This window comes from Haemaphysalis longicornis, unplaced genomic scaffold (genome assembly GCF_048455015.1).
Source record: "Haemaphysalis longicornis isolate Haplotype H1 unplaced genomic scaffold, Haemaphysalis longicornis Haplotype H1 scaffold_9, whole genome shotgun sequence".
NCBI classification, from domain to species: Eukaryota; Metazoa; Arthropoda; class Arachnida; order Ixodida; family Ixodidae; genus Haemaphysalis; species Haemaphysalis longicornis.
The window spans coordinates 54,882,425-54,903,783 of NW_027526460.1; the positions used below are offsets into that span (position 1 = coordinate 54,882,425).

Below are 21,359 nucleotides of genomic sequence, written 5' to 3' on the forward strand. Positions count from 1 at the left end.
AACCATACCCAAAACTTGGCTCTTGATAAACTGGAAAGGATTTGTCCTTCCTGGAAGGATAAAAGGGGAGAGAGTGAACCGAAAGATAGTATCGTAAACGTTCGGCGGAGTCAAGTCCTAACGAACCGACGTCGATCACTTCACTGAGAACATGAGCGGATATCGCCGTTTCCTCCTCAATGTCGTAGCGTTCGCTTTTACACTGTGCGTAGCCAGCGCTGCTATCCGCAACGCTCCCGTAATTCGCACCGACGCCGGACTCGTATCTGGCGTGCGAGACAAAGTCGCCGGTAAGGATGTCGACATGTACCTGGGTATACCGTACGCCGAGCCACCGATCGGTCCTCTGCGTTTCTCCAAGCCCGTGCCCGTTGAGCCATGGAACGGAACTCTCAAAGCCACGAAGAGGCCGAAGCCATGTCCGCAAAACATCCACTACCACACAGATGAGGTGAGCTTCTACTACATGAATAATTCTGAGGACTGTCTCTACCTCAACGTTCGAAAGCCTGCCGCAGAATGCAAGCAAGCCTCGTGCGACTCCAAGTTTCCTGTGGTTGTCTTCATGCACGGCGGCTGCTTTCAGTGGGGTGACTCGGGTCTCTTCATTCACGACGGCGGCAACTTCGCGGCGCTTACTGATACCGTCTTCGTGAGCTTCAACTACCGTCTCAACGTGTTCGGCTTTCTCTCAGCAGGAAACAAAGACGTCCCCGGCAACTGGGGCCTCTGGGATCAAAACCTCGTCCTGACATGGGTTCAGCGCAACATCAAGAACTTCGGTGGGGACCCAAGGGAGGTCACCATCATTGGCCACAGCGCCGGAGGTATCTCAGCAGGCTTTCACGCAATTTCTCCGGAGAGCATCGGCCTGTTTAAAAGGATGGTGCTCCAAAGCGGCAGCCCCATGAACATCATCGCCAGCCTATCAGCCCACTCGGTTGAGAGTGTCATGGAACTCGGATCGGACTTGGCGTGTGATGGTGTGAGAGAGCGGAAACTTGGGAGAGTCATGGAATGCCTAAGAAAAGTGGACAAGAACTACCTCCTCGGAACGCTGAGTGGCATCGACACGCGGAAAAACGTCTACGGGCCCGTTCACGGGGACGAATACCTTCCGAACGACCCTCTGCTGCTGAGCACGTGGAAAGACAATGTGAGGAGCAAAGAGATCATGATCGGAACTACGGCCCACGAAGGGCCCATGTTTCTCTACAGCGCTATGAAGATAGTGCCGCAATTTAAAAGCCTGCTCTCAGTTGACTACAGGTCGACGATCACGGTGGCTCTCAGCGCTTCCATGGGAATTCCAGTGAGGTCCGCCAAAGAGATTACCAACGCCTACTTCCCTGACTGGTCCGTGGAGCACAACGAGGATGAAGTGACCAAGATCCTGAGCAACATTCTAGGGGATGGGCTCTTTGTGTGTCCAGCCACAATCTTCGCGGATATCGCTTCAAAGCAAAAGATTCCTGTGTTCAGATACGTTTTCGACTATCGACCGTCGTTCAGCTTCTGGCCCCCATGGTTCCGAGTTGCACACGGGGATGACCTCCCTTTCACGCTTGGATCGCTCGTGTTTTACGGAGACCCAAGTAGGTTCGTCCCAGGAATCAGGCATGAGGACTACCCGCTGTTCGATGGTCTTAAATATACCAGTGAAGAGGAGGCTTTCATGAAGGCGATGGTGACGTCGATGTCGCAGTTTGTCAAGACAGGGTAAGTAATCTGAGCTGAAGTTATAAGTTTTGTATTAACTTCTTCTAACTTAGTTTTCTTGAAAAAAAAGGGTTTTAGGAATGACAAAGAGCTATGATCAATACCCTTCTGTTCGTCACTTTCTCCCGCGTGTCCGATCGAATGCCTTTGCTGAATCACCCCCTCTATACAACTCGTTTAGACATTGCAGCAACCTTTTGAAAGCTGTCACAGTGGTCTTTTTTTCATTTGTAGGCAGGGTTGATATTCTCATTTTTCAGGAAACCAAGTATACCAGAAACTCAGGAAGCGTGGCCTAGATACTCTTCCGCCAACCCAGAGTACATAAACATCGTACCCGGAAACACCACCCGGAAGCATGGACCGAGTCAGGACATCTGCGAAATATGGAAGCGTGTTCTAATGAAAGCGTAAGTTGTTTTCCAAAATAAACTGTGCTCTACTAAGTACTAGCACTCTGCTAAGGACTTGTGTACTACGCTCGACTGCCCTAAATAACTGCAAAATTCAATGTTGCTCTCCAGAAAATGCAGTATTGCTGCCGAAAAGAGGCACAATGCCCTTACTAGCTGCCCTCAAGGCTGCTCCTTGCAGTCCACATTAAAAAAAACATTTCCTGTGCACTGCAGTAAACTGGTTACTTTACTGGGACTATAACAGCAACAAGAACAAACATTTGTACCCCTCGTACTGCAACTTCTAGCAGTGCTGCTCGCACTATTGGTATTATTTCTGTTCCTTCTACTACGACTACACACTGCTGCTACTACTACTACTCCTATCGCTACTACTGCAACTACTCCCCCAACAGCTGCTGCTGCTACTGTCACTGTTGCTACGGCTAAGCATTAATACTGCGCCAATTTTTTCGAATATTACAACTGATAATACGGCGGATTTTGTTTAATTCGCACAGACAAAATGCCCAACTGCCTGTACAAAGGACTCTGGGCAGCTCTTCTGACTGTCTCATTCTCATTTGTTTGATTTCTTACTCATCTTTGTTTGTCAGAGGCCGAAAATCTATTGATAAGGAAGGGCCGCCATTACGCCGGTATTTTCGTTGGATTGAAGGCTTTTAAATATCGTCAGAAGCTACAAAATTGTACAGCAGAGATTTAGATATTTAAAAACATCAAATACCAGCCGGGTTTGAATTTTATAACTTTATTATTCAGCGCTTTTTTTATGCTTCTGCAGGGTTGTTATAAAGGGTTATGGTGATTGTAGCCACCAGGAAGAGGAGGAAGAGTATTTTTTTATTGTGGCACCATTGCTGGCGGTGGGCAGGAGTCCTTAGTCTACGAAGCCAGGCTGGCCTTACTGCCGTCATACCCCTGTCCACCAGCAGCAGCTCGTCCTCGAGGCGAGGCCTGTTCAGCTGCCCTTCCCACTGGTCGTTCTAGCGGTTGAGAAACATTTCAATTTTTGTGCTCCGTTGACAGGCCCACGCCACATTGTACAGTGGGATAGACCCTCCACAGTGGAAACACATGGAGGTGTAACGAGTAGAAAAATGACGTGTATGTGGAGGGGGTCGTAAAAGGTTGGTCTGAATCTGAGCACTGTCTCCTGCTAATGAATGAGAGAGTTTTGGCCTGGTGGGTACACCTTGCAGGAGAGTATGTAGTGCTGGGTGATGCCCTGGTATTTAAATAGCTATTGATCCATGTTTTACGGCATCTATATAGTTATCGACGGCTAGTACTTGGGCACTCGTGTTGGCGCCGAGATTCCCATGGACGCTTGAGTGAGAAGGTGTCCAAACTATAGTGACCTTTTGCTTGTGTGCCCGTTTTCACGGAGTGTCAATGTTTAAGCGTCAAACTGCGCACGAGGACGAAACAGCGAAAAATAGGCCACCGGACTAGTGCATTCCCGTTGCTTTTTCATGTCTGCTGCAGTGTGTGCAGTTTCACGTTTAAAGATAGAAAACCAACAATCCCGACAGCATTCTTTACTGTGTTTCACTAGGATAGTGGAAAGGCTTCCGTCGATGAATAGCCGGAAAAACTTAACAAGACAGCGGATGTGCTTCGGGAACCGTCTTTACAATTATTACGTTGACTATCAAGATGTCAAGGCTTCTTTTCCCTTTTTTAAGGTCCACGCGAAGCACAGGTGCCTGCGAGTAATCACTGAGTCCATATGTAGGTTTTCGCCGACAAAACGCTGCGAGAATGGACTACAAGTAGTATTTTTGTAATGACTTCGGTGCATGTTGACCAGAATCTCTGAAAGGGAAACGAGCTGACACCTAAAATACAGTGGCTACGGGGAACAAAATTTCCTCCGTTTCGATAGGAGCAGTGTTGAGGGAGCTCATTCGGTATGCGGATTATTAATCATTTCGTTAGAATAATAAAAGCTAATTCCACGGTAAACAACATGCCGTTGTTTATGAGTTTGTTTGTCCCTTTAGTTGACTGCTCTCGTACATGTTTCAGTCGCGTGGCAATACAACCGCGCCCGTGTATTGACTTGTTTATAACTTAGGCCTAGAAAAATTATCACTCTGTGCTCGATGGCCACTACAAATTGCGCATCTGTGTCTTCCCTGCCTCAGACAATGGTGGCAGTAAGTACACGTCGCAGTAAAAGCCAACCTTGCCCCGCATACTAAGAAAAGCGCGATTGTTTTTTTTTTTTTTTACAGAGAACCAGAGCCGGCGCCAGAGATACGGCCAAAAAAACAATCGGCGCGCAACGGCTCACGACGCAGCGCGACTTCCAAAGGCGGCAAAAGGACCCAGCTGCGTGTGGCCGCAAAGCAGGTCACAGACGGAGCGCAGAGTTCTTCCTTCGCCTACCACTTGACCGTCGCAGCGGTCGTGTTTGTACTTTCGGTGCACATTGCTACCTGACGAGCGCGCTAAACATTTTTGTGAGGAGTGTGGAATTATCCCGTAAATAGACTCATCTCATTTGTTTAACTTTATTTCATTTTTCTCTGGCTTACGGTAGTCTATAGTAAAGACTATTCTGAACAAGTTTTCATCGAATTTCTGCTCCGTCATTGTGTCATAATAAATCTCGTTAAACTGGTTAATGTCTGCATTCATTTATTTACCGTGTTTCCTCTTTATATTTGTGTGTGAGTAGCGACGCAGCTCATGGTCATGTGGGTAGTCAGCCAGGTGGGGCTCAGACGAAACGTTTTTGCGTGTCTGCAATGAAGGTCGTACATGGATGATTTCTTAGTATTGCGGCCACCGGCCACAGTTGTATTAAATTGTTACCTAACATGGTTACGGGGAACTTCCTTATTTGGTACAGTGAACCGGTAGCGGTGACACCAGCGTTTCGATGTACAGCAGCACCAAAATACCACCGTCAGGACCACCGCCCATCAACCCCCCCCCCCCCCCCCTACCTCCCCGTTTCCCTGGTGGTAGTATTAAGCATATGCCCTTCCGTAGCAATGCGTCAATTGATTTTGTGCTTTCTGAATATGAAACGAATATTAACTGTGGTGAGAACGTTGCGGACGCGAAGGTGCGGACGGTGTCCAAAATTTATTTACGCTGATCACAAGATTTCAATCCGCCGCCGTTCGGCCGGCGCCATGCGTGGAGCCAGAACGCTGCACCCTAACCACTGCTGTCGTGAGCGTTCCAAGTGCAGATTCTTAAACTAAGGCAGTCAACAAATCACTGGAAGATAGGTCCTAGTGCGCCTTGGACAGGCCAGCCTAGAGAGTTACTGTATATGGTTTCGGCGCACGATAAAGATCCCCAGGTGGTCAAAATTAATCCGGAGCCCTCCACTACGGCGCGCCTCATCGCCTGCGTTGCGTCGGCGCGTTAAAACCCCACAATCATCATCATCAGTTACTGTATATGGTCTTTAAGGTAAACCGCCGGGGTTGTAGCGCCATCTCTGGAATGTATATTGAAGCAGCACCCGTTTGTGTAATCACGAGCATCACTAGAACACACAGACTTAATATAGGATAGAATATGGTGTCGAAGCATTTCCATTACTCAGGCGATGAACAATACCTAGTAAAAAATTCTGTAGAAATTTTGAGAATTATCTACTAATGCGTAGCATTCTTATGCCGCTTGTCTTGAGTGTGAGTTTCTACAGCCAAAGGTAATGGTTTTTCTAAATCCTGCCCGACGAATTATCGCCATTCACGCTATTATAACGGTTAGAAGCGGAACTATCGCGAAATCTGCATTATTGTGAAAATGCAGCGCGTTACATGGTTCGCTATTTCCCGTACTTTTTATCGTTCTTATTGTTGTAGTTTTCCAAAATTTCGTTTAACCAATTCTCTCCATTTACGCTATTATAACGATTACAAGTGGCACCTTTTCGAAATCTGCATTATTCTGGAAATTCAAGGCGTCACACGTTTTGCCATTTCCCGTAATTTTTTTAAATATTTTTCTTATCTTTTTTCATCATTTTGTCCGACCCATTTTTTCCATTTACGTTATTATAACGATTACATTTGGAGCTTTCGCGAAATGTGCATTATTGTGGGGACGCAGGGCGTTACCCAGTTCGCCATTTTCCGTAATTATTTTATATTTTTCATGTTTTATCAGTTTTTCAAAATTTCGTTTCACGAATGATCTCCTTTTACGCTATTATAACGATTACAGGTGGTACGTTCGCGATATCTGCATTATTGTGAAAATGCAGGTCGTTACACGTTTCGCCATTTGTCGTAATTTTTTTTATATTTTTCATATTTTATCCGTTTTTCGAAATTTCGTTCGACCAATTATCTCCATTTACGCCATTAAAGCCATTACGGGTGGAGCTTAGACGATGACTTTATTTTTGTGGAAATGCAAGGCGTTACACGGTCCTGGCGGTGGGGGTACTCAGCAAAGAATGCTTCGCAATAATATCTGTGGAAAGAATTATTTTACGGAACAGAACTTTAAAGCCCCACCAAAGCTTCGTTTGTGCAAGTGATCGATGACTTTCCGGGACATCGTCTACAAAACAAACAAGTGCGTCGAGAATCGGCGACGGGATTTTGTAAAACGCGGTTAAATTTATACGGACTGTCGCAACGTTATTGTAGCCATTTTAAAGTGTTTGTTCCGCGAACCACTTCTTCATTTTCCCTGCAGTTTTTGCAGGAAGGTCACCTTTTATGACTTCTTTTATTTAACTACCCAAGAACAGTGGCGGACACAGCCTGGCGGTTCTGCAATTGCACAAAATCCAGTTCTTCCCTGCGGGAGAGCTCCGCGATGTCCATTTTGTACATTTCATGAAACGGCAGCGCTAACTATAGACAACACAAGAACAGGCTTAATGGAAACTCACGGGAAGCCGAACCATTCCTTGGCACCTCATGGTGTCACAGAATTGCCGTCATAGAAGGCTGCCCCAACATACCAAGCCGCTCTTTATAATGTATTACAAACTGACCGACTACTCCGTCTTTAAAATAGGTCTTAGGAATCCGTGCAACATTTAGGTCGAGACTGGAGTGTTTTTGGACATATGGCTAATATCTAAGCAAATGTATTTCGCACTTGAAACGTTTGTATACTTTTGTCATAAGTCGGGATGGCCGGGCGGTAACATCACTACGGTTGAGCGAAGTCATGAAAGTTGAGCGAAGTCACTGGTCAGGACGGCTGAGCGGACGTTACCGCGTACCGAAGACCATTAGGCCTGCGAAGACGCCCAGCAAGCCTACGAAGAAAGCAGGAACAAAGCCATACTGTCCTATCCTGTGCGCTTGCCCAGAACGAAGTGACTTTATTTTTCTTTTCCTGGCGGTAGCCACCTGCGGCGCCGCCGGCCTGTACAACATAAAAGTATCAGCGCCGTGTGGGGCGTTGCTTGTTGGCTAACATTGTAACAAATTTCTTACTTCTGAGCGAATGATGCGTATGATTAAATACACTCACATTGTTCTAAACCAGTTTGAATGTACTTTATACTATTTATGCGCTTCATTCGCCAAGTATAGTCACTGTGAATCAATTCCCGTCTATTCCACTCGGTTTCTCACTAAACATCGGCTAAACCTCGACGTTCGCGCAGTGCCTCATCGGTTTACTTAGCTAGTTTCTTGTGACATTCAACGCCTAGACAGGCATCACATCTCCCTCAGCCTTTCAGTGTCGTCGCACCCCATAGCCGTTTCTTAAACGCGATCAGTGTAGCGAGCAGGAGGTGGCGCTAACATCGCCTGTCACAGTGCGGCACTCTCTGTGCTACCTTTATTCCTCCTGACACGTTCGGAATCCACAAGGCGCACTGGTTCACTGTTTACTCCGCTAACACTACGCACCGGGACGTTCGAAGTTCAATCCGGAGCCCGGCTGACAGTGTGCGCACGCGGCCAGTTAGCCAATTAGCGTTGAGGCTTGCACGCGCGAAGTTTTCAGCTTCGTCACGATACGCTGAGAACTTTAAAAGTCTTAAATCGTCTGTAATAATGCTGCAAAACCCTGCGGTTACACTCTACATTAACGCAATTAATATGCCAGCTCGTACGTAAGCAAGCTTGCTTGCTAGTAGACAATGGTGTGACATCATAGACGTTCAACCCAGTTCCGGTTCTGTGGCCCTCCTCGTCGTCCCTACAAGTGAATACGAATGAGCAAATGGGTGTCGTGTCACGCTGGTCTGCAGAAAACTAGGAGAAGGGGGGCAACAAGCTCGGAGAAGAATGCGACACGGAGTGCAGCGAGGAATTCAACCGGGAAGCTGGAAATCTTGCTGTCCTCCGCAGAACGTTGATATGTACAGGGAGAACTCGCCTGCATCGAGGCCAATTCTAAGAAGGGATACTGCTCGTTCCTTTCTAAGTATATATTTCCTACAACGAGTATTTCCAACCACTATAAGCTACAATGACGCAAGCGCCCACCTCGTCATCACACTCTCCCTAGATCCGACACGGCCGCACTCCGTTACCTAGTGACAGGCCAACATCGCTTAGATATATGGACACTCCTTATCGCACTATGGAACGCCCGCATCCTGATCTTCACTCCCGAGCATTACCACACACCAGCGGGTACCTGCCGGGCTCCGGCCCATCTACCCATCGTAGGTTGGTGGAGAAGGCAGCACGAATAGCTAGGCCCCATTCAAGGCATCTTGGGCAAAGGACGCCTCTCTCCCGGCTGGCACCCTAGCATCGCGCTTGCTGTTTGCAATAAAGGTATTTCAATCTAGCACTTTTAATAAGGGGCACAAAAGGGTGAAGGTCTGTTTGTTTCAAATTAAGATCTCAACATTTAAACGTGTTCCAGCTTTCTGCATGGGAGCAAAGGATGCTTTGGGAGTTCAGAGGTAAATTTTTTTAAGCTAGCATTTCTCTCTTGTGTTCTCTTTCTTACTTTTTTTCCGTGGTAGAAAATAGCACCTCACACATCCTGAAGAGAAGGCGCCTACTCGGCCATTTAAGCCGGGGAGGTGCTGCCGCCTAGGATAAGGCATAGAAAATACCCGCGCGATTCCCAAGAATGGCGGCTGACGGCCTGAGCGGCCGGACAGCTGGTCGCGCCAGTAATCTCTGACCTGATTGTCGTATATAAAGTTACACCGACAGTAACAATAAGCGATGACTGTCGTCTTTGCGCTTTCATATGGTTACGTGGTGGCAGAAAAACTGAGACGAACCATGAGTGATGAAGGTGAAGATGACATATCAGCCATGAGATTCTAGGAAGCGCCCTGGACATTCCGTCGTCGTCTACATAGGTCGTAAGCCAGCACGCCGCTATGGGCATTGTCCACATGTGTCAAGTGACATAATAACACCCTCCCTCTCCCACGGATTGAGGGTACTCTCCCGGTCGAGGCAATGGCAGAAGCAAAATTGCGATGTGGATGAGAAATGCGATGAGAATATACAGTGAAGAACAGCTTGCTGCCGCGGCTCATCTCAGTTGGTGTTGATCAGCGTCTCGCGGGCTGGGTAAATGGCGCGGGGATGTAGTGGAGCTCTGGTCGAGGCGTGTCTGGGGCTTCCCGAAACGATCCACGTACCAGCGATATGATTCTGCCCAGGGCCCAGACTCAGACGGTGCGAAGCTCGGGCCAATACACACTGACGACTTCGCAACCTCCATTGAGATGTTACGTGGCGGCAGGATACGTGAGACAAACCATGAGAGATTACGTTATTCGTACTTGATGAAGGTATGGTTGTGTTGGTAGCACAACGACACAGAATTGACCGAAATTTAAAGTGAACAAATCCTGCCACCAGTTTAGTAGGGAAAGAACCTTTTTATAACAGTTTGAGAGCTAGTTTTGCTCTCCCCCCCTCAAAAAATGTGTATTTAATGAATGAATAAAGGGTTTAAATTGTGAATAAATTAACTTAATAATTAATTAGTCTTTATTGTCCCTCATTAACATTTATATACAGATATGCACGCATGAAGTGACGGTGCCAAGGAAAAAGCTGTACTAGGCAGCTTGGCTAGCACTTGGTCCCGTCAGGTACAAAGCAAAGGCAAGGTGGTCAGTACTTCAGACAATAAGCTAATGAGAGAGAGAGAGAGAGAGAGAGAGAGAGAGAGAGAGAGAGAGAGAGAGAGAGAGAGAGAGAGAGAGAGAGAGAGAGAGAGAGAGAGAGAGAGAGAGAGAGAGAGAGTACAACTTTATTTGAAACTCCTGCAGTTTCCCTGCCCCAACCTCTTCAGGCGGGGGCTTGGATCGACGCGGCCTTACGGCGTCCCGGCGGCGAGGCTAGCACCCGGCGGGCGGCTGCTACCAGGGACTGGCCCATTCAGCGCCCGGCCCATCCGGTCACTACCTCTCGACCACCACAAGGATCTGCTGGACGGCCTTGTGTTGCTCTTCGTAGTCGTAATCAACAGACGACAAAAGGAGGCCATAGTCCTTCACGACCGAAAATATTGATGAGTCTCGAGCCAATTTCTAAGCAAACTAATATCTTGCGGATTCATCGCTTCCAGCTTACATTTATTGTATATTTCGATGCTTTACTTTGCTGCTTGTGTGAGAAAAACGCCAATACAAGCTACACTAACCTCGTTTCCCCGTTCACGATTCAGGGTGTCACAAATCGTAGTTCGGGAAAGAGTATGCAGGGGATGATACCCGTTTGGCTCTTTGAGCGTATTCTGCGATACTAGGCAACTGCTGTGAGGAGCATATTTCAATTCACGGCTTTGTAATCTAACTATACAGTTGAATTTTTTTTTTCTGCGTCTTGTGTCCCTTTGACTCAGTGGATCGCAGGGACTTCGTGTATGCTACTTCACCCCAGAAGTAGTCATCGCACTGAGTTTGCCAACTTAACCGTGGAATACATTTTGGAGAGTTTACCACCGAAACTGGTGATTGACAGGTGAGCTGGCGTGTCAAAAAAGAAAAATGAAATCTCAAGTCAAAATTGCTTCGTTTATTTTGAACCAAATACACAGCATTTACACTCACCGGATGATGCCATTTCGGATCCGAGCAGAAGAACTCAATGCATTGTGTGAGATTTTATTCTAGCACGCCCCCTAAAGTCTTCATGAACAACGTTCGTGAATCAGCCCTCAAAATAGTTGTTGGCTACTCATTTCTTCTTGCCTTAGGCGAACAAAGTGCTGATGCCAGCTGCGTTTCCGAATGGTGTACTGCTGGTGTTTTTTTTTTTTGTTTTTTTTTTTGCATTGTAGCGTACGGAACCATAAAAAATACATAGCATTATGGGTACATAAAAGCAGAGTTGTTTTAATTTGCTTAAAATTACAGTTATTTCAATTACTCAAATGATTTACCCTAATATGTTGTGCAATATTATTTTCAAATGAAATCAAAAATTGGGCGAAAGCTCGTCTCTTCTGGCTCATGTTAAACAACACCTAAAACCAGACGCCGAACACGCAATTTTGTTTTGAAAAACGTTATGAACAAGGATCTTGTGCGGGGGCCGAATGGCCTTTGCTCTAATAAACTTTCCAGGTCAGTGTTCGGTTTTAATTGTCGTCTTGTTTTCATACCGCGCACAAAATCCTTAATTGACTTTCTTTCAGATTCTTAACCACTATTTGTTCCCTTCAGAATGTTTTAAATGCGACGTCGACATACCCACTCGAAAAAGGTAACTGCGGCATTCAATTCAATTCGCGTACGCATTCACAACAGATCAAGACTGCTCGGGCGTTTTTCTACTTTTTTGAAGCCTGCGCCACTTCTCGTTTCAAACATTTAAACAGGAATTGCCTGACGGAAACTTCACTAAAAAATCTTAATCAATTATACCTAACAATCCAAATGTAAAGAAATTCGATCATAGAATACCCACGTCTACAATGTCTACTAATTACCGTGATGCCAAAGAATACAGCTTTTTTTTATTTTAGCGCCTCATTATGACAACTTGCGAGCGACGTCATCTAAATGTGGTGCACTAATAGGCGCGTTTTGGTTGGGCTCGAGAAAAAAAAAAGCTACATTCCGATTACTTTTATTTGAATATCTGTCAGATCAGTAGCAACGAACAGCTCTCCGTAGCATTATCCTTCACTGCTACGATGTAATATGACCACTCCTGTAAATTTCAGCTTGTGCTCACGAATACTGTGCGCTTTTCAGTAATAATCCTTATCCGAGTTCATTAAATAACATCTGTTTTCCCTCAAAAGCCTAACTTCTCTTTCCAAGAATTTGAATGGGCAAGACGACGAGTAAAAATGGGTTGAAAAGCTGATTTTCTTCTGTAATAAGACCTGGTGAAGTTACTACCGAAAGGAATACGGCCTCAATATTGTTACGCAACAAGTGGGCAATTTCCGATGTCCCACAATCGACGACGACGAGGGAGTGACTGACGTGCAGCCTGTGCGACCTCTGCTATAGCCGCCATGTAAACAGTGTAAAATACATCGTCCGCATCTGATGCTTCATGTCCTGCGAAACGTAACAATATTTTTCAGAAACATAGCGCTCTATCAGCTTTCTGCTTCAGCTCAGCGTCGGGTTTCGTGGTGCTAGTACCATTCGTTTTTGGGTGCTTCATGGCATGCAAGTCTAAACGGACACCAAAGAACAAGCCACATGCAACCGCCATCAAAAAAATTGATGAATTATCGGTCGCATGGGTTTTACATGTTGCGGGAGTATACGTACTTATCATGTCAAAATACAATTAAAGCCCACAATCTTTCGTCAGCTTAAAAAACAATTTATTTTTAATACTAGTAAGCCTAAATCGATGGAGCTGGTGGCCTCTTCGAATCTCTTAGAGCTCCCGTTCCATTCGAAATCCTCGCCGTTTGTAACCTGAAAACAGAGGGAAATAAGCAGGTGTTACGCAAAAACTGACTACACACGATTATTCCTCAAATGAAGCATGAAATACCGTGTGAGATTCAGGTATTCTTTGCGGTTCTCAGTTTATTCTCGTTTTGCCACCCGGAACACGCCTCGGTTAGGCGTGTTCAGTCAAAGGGACTTCGATCATTTCCGTGCTAATTTAGGAAGGCGAAGAAAGTCCGCCATTTTTAACGGAAGATTTCGGCACACATCAATTTGGCCACATTTATAACATTTTTTATAAATACTACTTGTCACCTCTCGTTGCACACATGGAACAGAAACTCGTCGAACTCACTCAAGTGTCTTTCTACGAGCCTCTGGGTCATAGAGTGCTACAAACATCGGTTATTCAATACCGCTAATACTTAACAATGGTGGCGTGATTCGCGATTGTTATTTTATTCACTGATACTTAGGCACAAAGCTGAAGAAACCGACTTGCCTGTTCTTGAGAAAGACGAAAAATATGAGTTCATTTGAAGTTCGAAAATCACGTTTAAAAAGTGCCGTACTCCATTAAACGAAGCTGTTGGACAAGTTGGTGCATTATGATTGAAAAACAAAGCGCGACTTGGACCACGAAACTAAAGAAGGACGACGGGAGAAGCGCTCACTTGCAACTAACATTTATAGAACCATTTACCCGACTCCAGCACAGATCCTGTCCCCGCTTCCAATTGACAACGTGAAATCAGAACTCAATTTTAACAACGGAGCTGTTGTGAAAGCCATAAGTTCGGTGTTGCAGGAAAAAATACCAAGAAAACGCCGAGCGCTCGTAAGCGCGTGCCTCGCGGCGACCGCCGATCGTCTGCGGCACGCACAGTGGCTTTCGCAAAAGAAGGAAAGAAACTACAGCGCTGTCGTCCAGCGCTACTGCGCATGTCACGCTTGGCAGAAGGAAAAGGACGATATTGATGCATATGGCGATGGCTACTAATAGCACAGTGCAAAGCGACAACGAAACATGTAAATAAACAATTTCAAACTTGTAGAAATGCGTGGGGATGTGACCTTCAGTGCTCACGCAGAAAGAAATCTTGCAGCCTCGCTATGGCTCATGCCTTGCGCGACTTAGTGCGAGTTTCCCTAGTTGAGCTGGTGGAAGCCTACAGTGCACAGGATGACTTCGCATCCACCACTCGCCGCGAAGAAGACGACGACCTCTTCGATGCATATGACAACGATTACCTGCGCCGCAACTACGCAAGTAAACAATGACACTGAAACTTAAATGCGTGTCCGGCAATGCTCACCCACAATTCATTCGTCTTTCATTCAGTTTTTTTTTCAATTCAATTCAAGTCTTTCATTCAATTCATTCAAGCCTTTGTCATTCAAGTCTTGCGCGTGCGTGCAAGTTTCCCTATTTTTTTTAGTTACGTTTGTTTAAATATCAATAATGCCACCCCTGCCATCAGGCAGACAGAAAGAGACAAAGAGAAAGCCCTCCTGTATCACAAGCTTCTCAAGCTCTACGCTATGAATGCGTTTCGAAATTATAATTAGAGGAACATGAATATCCGACAAGGGGAAGCGGATCTTCAGCATCAAAAATTTACGCCAATTGACGTTTCAGGAGAGGCAAGGAGGAATTAACAAGACGGGCGCGTAAATTTACTTGCTTTTATTTTCATTTTTACCATTTTCTCATTTCATTTCACTCAAAGAGTACTCCCTTCAGTTTTACCTAACAAAAAGTCTAGACGCGTGTTTATTTCTCGAGATAAAAGCCTCTCGTTACAACAATTAAAAAAAAACAAAGTGCGGCAAATTAACGTTGCCTATCTAAAAAACCGGCAAAATGAGATCTCAGATCTACTTTATTATCTCTGAAGTAATAAAACCACATAATAAACCAATGTTTAGTTTAGCATTCCCAGTGTTATTTAATTGCTTCTTCCTCTTCATTCTAAAGTTAAGCGTATGCGAGCATTTAAAAGTTATACAGAGAAATAAAAAGTTTGGGAATACTTCCTGTTTAAATTTGTATTGAATTTTTCCAATTGTGGCCCGCTGCTGCCTAATGAAATGTGTACCGACGAGTGAACTTACATGATTGTGAACGGAGAGGCAGCCGATGATGTCATTATAAGCTCATTCAGCCTGAACGAGTCTTCACCCTGAAAAGCAGACATGAATCAAAATTTGTCGTTTGGCTTCAAGGGGGGGAGCGGGGGCGCGTTGCTAGCATGGTTTTCTAACAACTTGATACCCCCAAACTGGACAAGCTACTTTCTATTTCTCTGTGCTAATAATTCCCAGTACCCGTACCTCAAGAATACAAAATGCGCTCATCCACTTTTTACTGCAGGATCTAGTATAAATAGCAAAATCACATAAGAAAGTTTGCTAACTGGGGATTTAACCGTCTCTTTTACCATTATCTTAAAACATCTCACCTCGCTTGTTGTAATAAGGATGGTTTTTAAATCAACCATACCAATTCCTTCAACCATTGAAACGAAAGAGAGGGATTCTTACCCAGTTTTAATCTTGGTGACTCGAGTTCTGGTCCTTATCACTGGCAGCTCTGGCAGACTGCTGGGTACAACTTCCTTCGTCTTCACAACCTCCTTGAGAACTTCTCCTGCCACAGCTGGTCCAGTAGGAGTGGGCACAACCGCTCGGGTGACACTGGTGACACCGGATACTCCCGGAACTGCTCCAGGATGACCAAATCTTTCACCAAAGTGGTGAACAACGTGGCCAAAGGGGCCGAAAGGGGCATAGACCCTGGAGAAGGGGCGCCTGTAGGGACCAAAGCTGCCGCCGTACAGTCCTCCGTATACCTGGGGACCATACACTCCCGACAATTGGCTTAGGCTGCCGAATCCACTACCGTAAGGGCCATAGTACCCAGAGAGACTTCCGTACTGACCGAGGCTGCCAAGTGGACCGCCTACGTTGCCGTAAAAGCTGCTCAATCCCCGAGGACCAAGCACGCCGCTAACCGAACCCAGGGGACCAAATCCGGTACTGTGGGGCCCGTAGAACCCGGATGAACTCAAGAGCAGGCCTTGCGTTCCAAGAGGACTAACGTTGTTGCCAAAGAGGCTGGTGCTGCTGAAGGGGCCAAAGGAACTGGTCGGACCACGAAGTGCTGATGTGTGACCCCATGAAAGTCCGAAGCCAGGATAACTTCTTGAAACCCTGGAAACAATTCCATATCCAGGATATCCACCTACAATACCAGAGTGGCTTGAGTAAGAACCGCCTAGCCCGCCGTAGCCGCCAAACAGCCTTCCCAGAGCGCCTGGGTAGCCTAGTGAGCCAAATCCGCTTCCGTATGGATATCCCCAACTGCTAGATCCTCCGAAGACTCCGGACAGCCCGCTGAGACCAGGGTAACTGCCAAAGACTCCAGAAAGTCCCCCGAAACCAGGGTAGCCTCCAAGGAGCCCACTGAGACTTGAGTAACGCCCGAAAGGTCCGAGCCTACCTTGACTGCCAAACAAACCTAGAGGACCTGGGTAGCCCCAAGAGCCGAATCCGCTTCCGTATGGATATCCCCAACTGCTAGATCCGCCAAAGACTCCTGATAGTCCATTGAAACCTGGATAACGGCCAAAGATTCCAGAGACTCCTCCAAAACCTGGGTAGCCTCCGAGGAGCCCACTGAGACTCGACTGAGAACCGAAAGGTTCTAGTCCACCAAACCTTCCGAAGAGTCCTCCCAGAGCTCCTGGGTAGCCCAGTGAGCCAAGTCCACTTCCGTATGGGTATCCCCAACTGCTAGATCCTTCGAAGACACGTGAGAGACCGCTGAAACCTGGGTAACGCCCGAAGAGTCCAGAGAATCCTCCGAAACCTGGGTAGCCTCCGAGGAGACCACTGAGGCTCGATTGAGAACCGAAAGGTCCTAGTCCACCAAAACTACCGAATACTCCTCCCAGAGCTCCTGGGTAGCCGAGTGAGCCAAGGCCGCTTCCGTACGGGTATCCCCAACTGCTAGATCTTCCGAAAATACCTGAGAGCCCGCTGAGACCTGGGTAACGGCCGAAGAGTCCAGAGAATCCTCCGAAACCTGGGTAGCCTCCGAGGAGGCCACTGAGGCCCGACTGAACACCGAAAGGTCCTAGCCCACCATTAACTCCGAATAGTCCTCCGAGAGAACGTGGGAAGCCCAGCGAGCCAAGTCCGCTTCCGTATGGATAGCCCCAAATGTTAGATCCACCAAAGGGGGTTGACAGACCGCTGAAGCCTGGGTAACTGCCAAAGAGTCCAGAGAGCCCTCCGAAACCGGGGTAGCCTCCGAGGAGCCCACTGAGACTCGACTGAGAACCGAAAGGTCCTAGTCCACCAAACCTTCCGAAGAGTCCTCCAAGAGCTCCTGGGTAGCCCAGTGAGCCAAGTCCACTTCCGTATGGGTATCCCCAACTGCTAGATCCTTCGAAGACACGTGAGAGCCCACTGAAACCTGGGTAACGGCCGAAGAGTCCAGATACTCCTCTAAAACCTGGGTAGCCTCCAAGGAGACCACTGAGACTCGATTGAGAACCAAAAGGTCCTAGTCCACCAAAACTACTGAAGACTCCTCCCAGAGCTCCTGGGTAGCTGAGGGAGCCAAGGCCGCTTCCGTACGGGTATCCCCAATTGCTAGATCTTCCGAAAATACCTGAGAGCCCGCTGAAACCTGGGTAACGGCCAAAGAGTCCAGAGAATCCTCCGAAACCTGGGTATCCTCCAAGGAGCCCACTGAGACCCGTTTGAGAACCGAAACTTCCTAGCACGCCATTACCTCCGAATAGTCCTCCGAGAGAACCTGGGAAGCCGAGCGAGCCAATTCCGCTTCCGTATGGATATCCCCAAATGTTAGATCCACCGAAGGGGGTTGACAGTCCGCTGAAGCCTGGGTAACGGCCAAAGACTCCAGAGAGCCCTCCGAAACCAGGGTAGCCTCCGAGGAGCCCACTGAGACTCGACGGAGAACCAAAAGGTCCTAGTCCACCAAACCTTCCGAAGAGTCCTCCCAGGGCTCCTGGGTAGCCGAGTGAGCCAAATCCGCTTCCGTATGGATATCCCCAACTGCTAGATCCTCCGAACACACCTGACAACCCGCTGAGACCTGGGTAACGGCCGAAGAGTCCAGAGAATCCTCCGAAACCTGGGTAGCCTCCGAGGAGGCCACTGAGGCCCGACTGAACACCGAAAGGTCCTAGCCCACCATTAACTCCGAATAGTCCTCCGAGAGAACCTGGAAAGCCGAGCGAGCCAAGTCCGCTTCCGTATGGATATCCCCAAATGTTAGATCCACCGAAGGGGGTTGACAGTCCGCTGAAACCTTGGTAACGGCCAAATACTCCAGAGAGCCCTCCGAAACCGGGGTAGCCTCCGAGGAGTCCACTGAGTCTCGACTGAGAACCGAAAGGTCCTAGCACGCCATTACCTCCGAATAGTCCTCCGAGAGAACCTGGGAAACCGAGCGAGCCAATTCCGCTTCCGTATGGATATCCCCAAATGTTAGATCCATCGAAGGGGGTTGACAGTCCGCTGAAACCTGGGTAACGGCCAAATACTCCAGAGAGACCTCCGAAACCGGGGTAGCCTCCGAGGAGTCCACTGAGACTCGACTGAGAACCGAAAGGTCCTAGTCCACCAAATCTTCCGAAGAGTCCTCCCAGAGCTCCTGGGTAGCCCAGTGAGCCAAGTCCACTTCCGTATGGGTATCCCCAACTGCTAGATCCTTCGAAGACACGCGAGAGCCCGCTGAAACCTGGGTAACGGCCGAAGAGTCCAGAGAATCCTCCGAAACCTGGGTATCCTCCAAGGAGCCCACTGAGACCCGTTTGAGAACCGAAAGGTCCTAGCACGCCATTACCTCCGAATAGTCCTCCGAGAGAACCTGGGAAGCCGAGCGAGCCAATTCCGCTTCCGTATGGATATCCCCAAATGTTAGATCCACCGAAGGGGGTTGACAGTCCGCTGAAACCTGGGTAACGGCCAAATACTCCAGAGAGACCTCCGAAACCGGGGTAGCCTCCGAGGAGTCCACTGAGACTCGACTGAGAACCGAAAGGTCCTAGTCCACCAAATCTTCCGAAGAGTCCTCCCAGAGCTTCTGGGTAGCCCAGTGAGCCAAGTCCACTTCCGTATGGGTATCCCCAACTGCTAGATCCTTCGAAGACACGTGAGAGCCCGCTGAAACCTGGGTAACGGCCGAAGAGTCCAGAGATTCTTCCGAAACCTGGGTAGCCTCCGAGGAGCCCACTGAGACTGGAGTAACGTCCGAAAGGTCCTAGACCGCCATAACCACTAAGAAGGCTGCCAAAAGCGCGTGGAAAGCCAGCTGAGCCAAAGCCGCTGCCGTAGGGATATCCCCAAATGCTAGATCCACCGAAGGGTCCTGAGAACCGTCCTAGAAGCGAATAACTAGCGTAAGGCCCTGACAGAGGTCCATATCTAGAGAAGGGTCCAAAAGCTCCACTGAGACCAGAGTATGGTCCAAATGGACCCAGACCTCCAAGTCCACCAAAACGTCCACTGGTACTTCCAGCACCAGGGAAGCCAGGATAACCTCCATGGGGGCCCCATGTTCCTACGCCTCCAGGATATCTTGTGTAACCAGGGACATACGGAGAGCCACCGGGAACTCCCACACCAGGGAACAAGTTGTTAATGAAACTTCCCCATGGGCTAGATGGAGTGGAAACTCCTCCTGTTACAGTTGTAGTAGGGACTCCAGGTGTGCCAGTAACTCTGGTGACGGACTGACCAGTCGCTGGATTGGAAATGGTTGTAGCAGTTACCGACTCGCCAGTTGGAGCAGTAAGTTGTTCTTCTACTACTTTCGTTACCTTGGGTTGAGAAGAAATTTCACCGAGATTGACATGCTCTTGGGTTTGCACGGATTCTTGAACATTTGGAAGAGCTGTTGCTGAAAGCACTGAAAAAATAAAATGAACTTCATGTTACCAATTATCCTTTCAACGTGCGTTTTAAACACTAAATGTTATTTTTCGAGCTTTGAATAGGGGAAGAGCGGATAGTCTTAACCCATGAAATATTTTGCAATAAGTAGCGGTAGAATGTTTTCATGGATACTAATTACCCTTAAGCACCGTACCTAATTACACTTACCCTAACTAACTACCCTTAAGCTGACCCCATAGAACTCTTTCAAGTACACAGCTTAAAATTATATGACCTGCATAACGTATAAAGTACTGCAAGCTGAACATGAGCCGTGATGTTGGCTAATTTACAAAATCGCTGCGGCGGACAACGACTGCAATGTGCAATGACAAATGGGTGATATGAAGAGTGCTATTTTACCTGCGGCAATGAACCCAGTGCTATCCTATAGCCTAGAAAATCTGTGTACAGTAGACGGCCTTCGCCGCCGTTGCTCTCAATGCCTTCTTGTTTTCACATGGGGTCTACTACGTGGCCGGCCGTTATGATACACCAACATATTTCATAACGACTATCGACTTTATTACCATACAGGCCATGCCAGTTCACCACCTGGTCACTTCCGACCTAGCTACTCACGAGTGTATCACCACCGCTAACCGAAACAGATTGCTTGCGACAATGAAAAGAAAACTAACGGCAGCCATCAGGGCAACATGTCACCAGAAAAAGCAAACCAAAATCGAGACCCCATATACCTACAATTATTTCAGAAAAAAAGTAGAAGGGAAGACATAAGATTGTAATTGCGGTCCTTTAAAGCATGAAATCTGAGTGATATTTTCCCGCCGCGGAACTCAGCATTCGATTACAGAGTGACGAGGATTCAGTCTGACTGGCTTCCTTAATGCACTTGAGCGCGTTGTCCGCAGTGACTACGCTAATAGTTTCGTTCTCCCGTTGTAAAACTTTATACAGGAGTATAAAAAAGCCCCGCACGGGGATTGAAGCAGACTCTACTAATCAGTTTTGGCTAAACACCCTTAGAGGATACGTGGGTGTGAGCTCGATTCGTTATGTTATGTAGTTGTATATAATCAATTACATCCTTTCCATAATCGCTGTTCAGTGTGACGCTCTTAGTAACTATAGTAAGGTATGGTAAGTGCGCAATCCGGGCTTCTCTGAAGAGTTGTACAAGATAAATGGGGGGGGGAGTGAACGGGGCCTACAATGGAAATTTCGCCGAACAAACGAAAAAGAAACTTACGTGAGCATAAAACGCCCACAGCGATGGCCAGGGCCCTTCCGGTCATGGTGGAAAAGCTCTCCTGGCCGCTCCTTCAGACTTCACTACCCCAACCGGGTTTGGTGGATATCGGCAGTCGACTCCGACTTTATATAACCCACCCGGCTGCTATTTCAAGAAGCGCCATTGGTCGCTTGTCCACGCAAACCGATGGGGAAGGCATTGTTTCTGTGTACTTGAAAAATTGTCAGCCCATTGTTCA

The 21,359-nt window shown here is 47.4% G+C and overlaps 2 protein-coding genes across 2 annotated transcripts; one reads left to right on the forward strand and one right to left on the reverse strand.

Annotated features, from left to right (window-relative positions):
* Window positions 1-289: 289 nt before the first annotated feature.
* Window positions 290-1,723, forward strand: LOC144153201 (acetylcholinesterase-like). The gene has a single exon (XM_077684855.1). The coding sequence runs from the start codon at window positions 305-307 to the stop codon at window positions 1,721-1,723; it is 1,419 nt and encodes a 472-aa protein (XP_077540981.1). The 5' UTR covers window positions 290-304.
* Window positions 1,724-12,838: 11,115 nt separating this feature from the next.
* On the reverse strand, window positions 12,839-21,270 carry LOC144152158 (uncharacterized). The gene is made up of 4 exons (XM_077683373.1): window positions 21,119-21,270; window positions 15,478-19,879; window positions 15,049-15,116; window positions 12,839-12,957 (listed from the first exon to the last, which is right to left on the reverse strand). Exons 1-3 carry the CDS (start codon window positions 21,162-21,164, stop codon window positions 15,095-15,097), a joined length of 4,470 nt encoding a protein of 1,489 aa, XP_077539499.1. The 5' UTR covers window positions 21,165-21,270; the 3' UTR covers window positions 12,839-12,957; window positions 15,049-15,094.
* Window positions 21,271-21,359: the final 89 nt, after the last annotated feature.

Excerpts from the sequence above, each read along its gene's own strand:
- LOC144152158 (XM_077683373.1), bottom strand. The coding sequence starts at position 21,164 with ATGACCGGAAGGGCCCTGGCCATCGCTGTGGGCGTTTTATGCTCAC. Across the intron at positions 19,880-21,118 it reads TGTGGGCGTTTTATGCTCAC|TGCTTTCAGCAACAGCTCTT; the intron begins GTAAGTTTCTTT and ends TTATTTTTTCAG. Across the intron at positions 15,117-15,477 it reads GTCACCAAGATTAAAACTGG|GGTGAAGACTCGTTCAGGCT; the intron begins GTAAGAATCCCT and ends TCTGCTTTTCAG.
- LOC144153201 (XM_077684855.1), top strand. The coding sequence starts at position 305 with ATGTACCTGGGTATACCGTACGCCGAGCCACCGATCGGTCCTCTGCGT.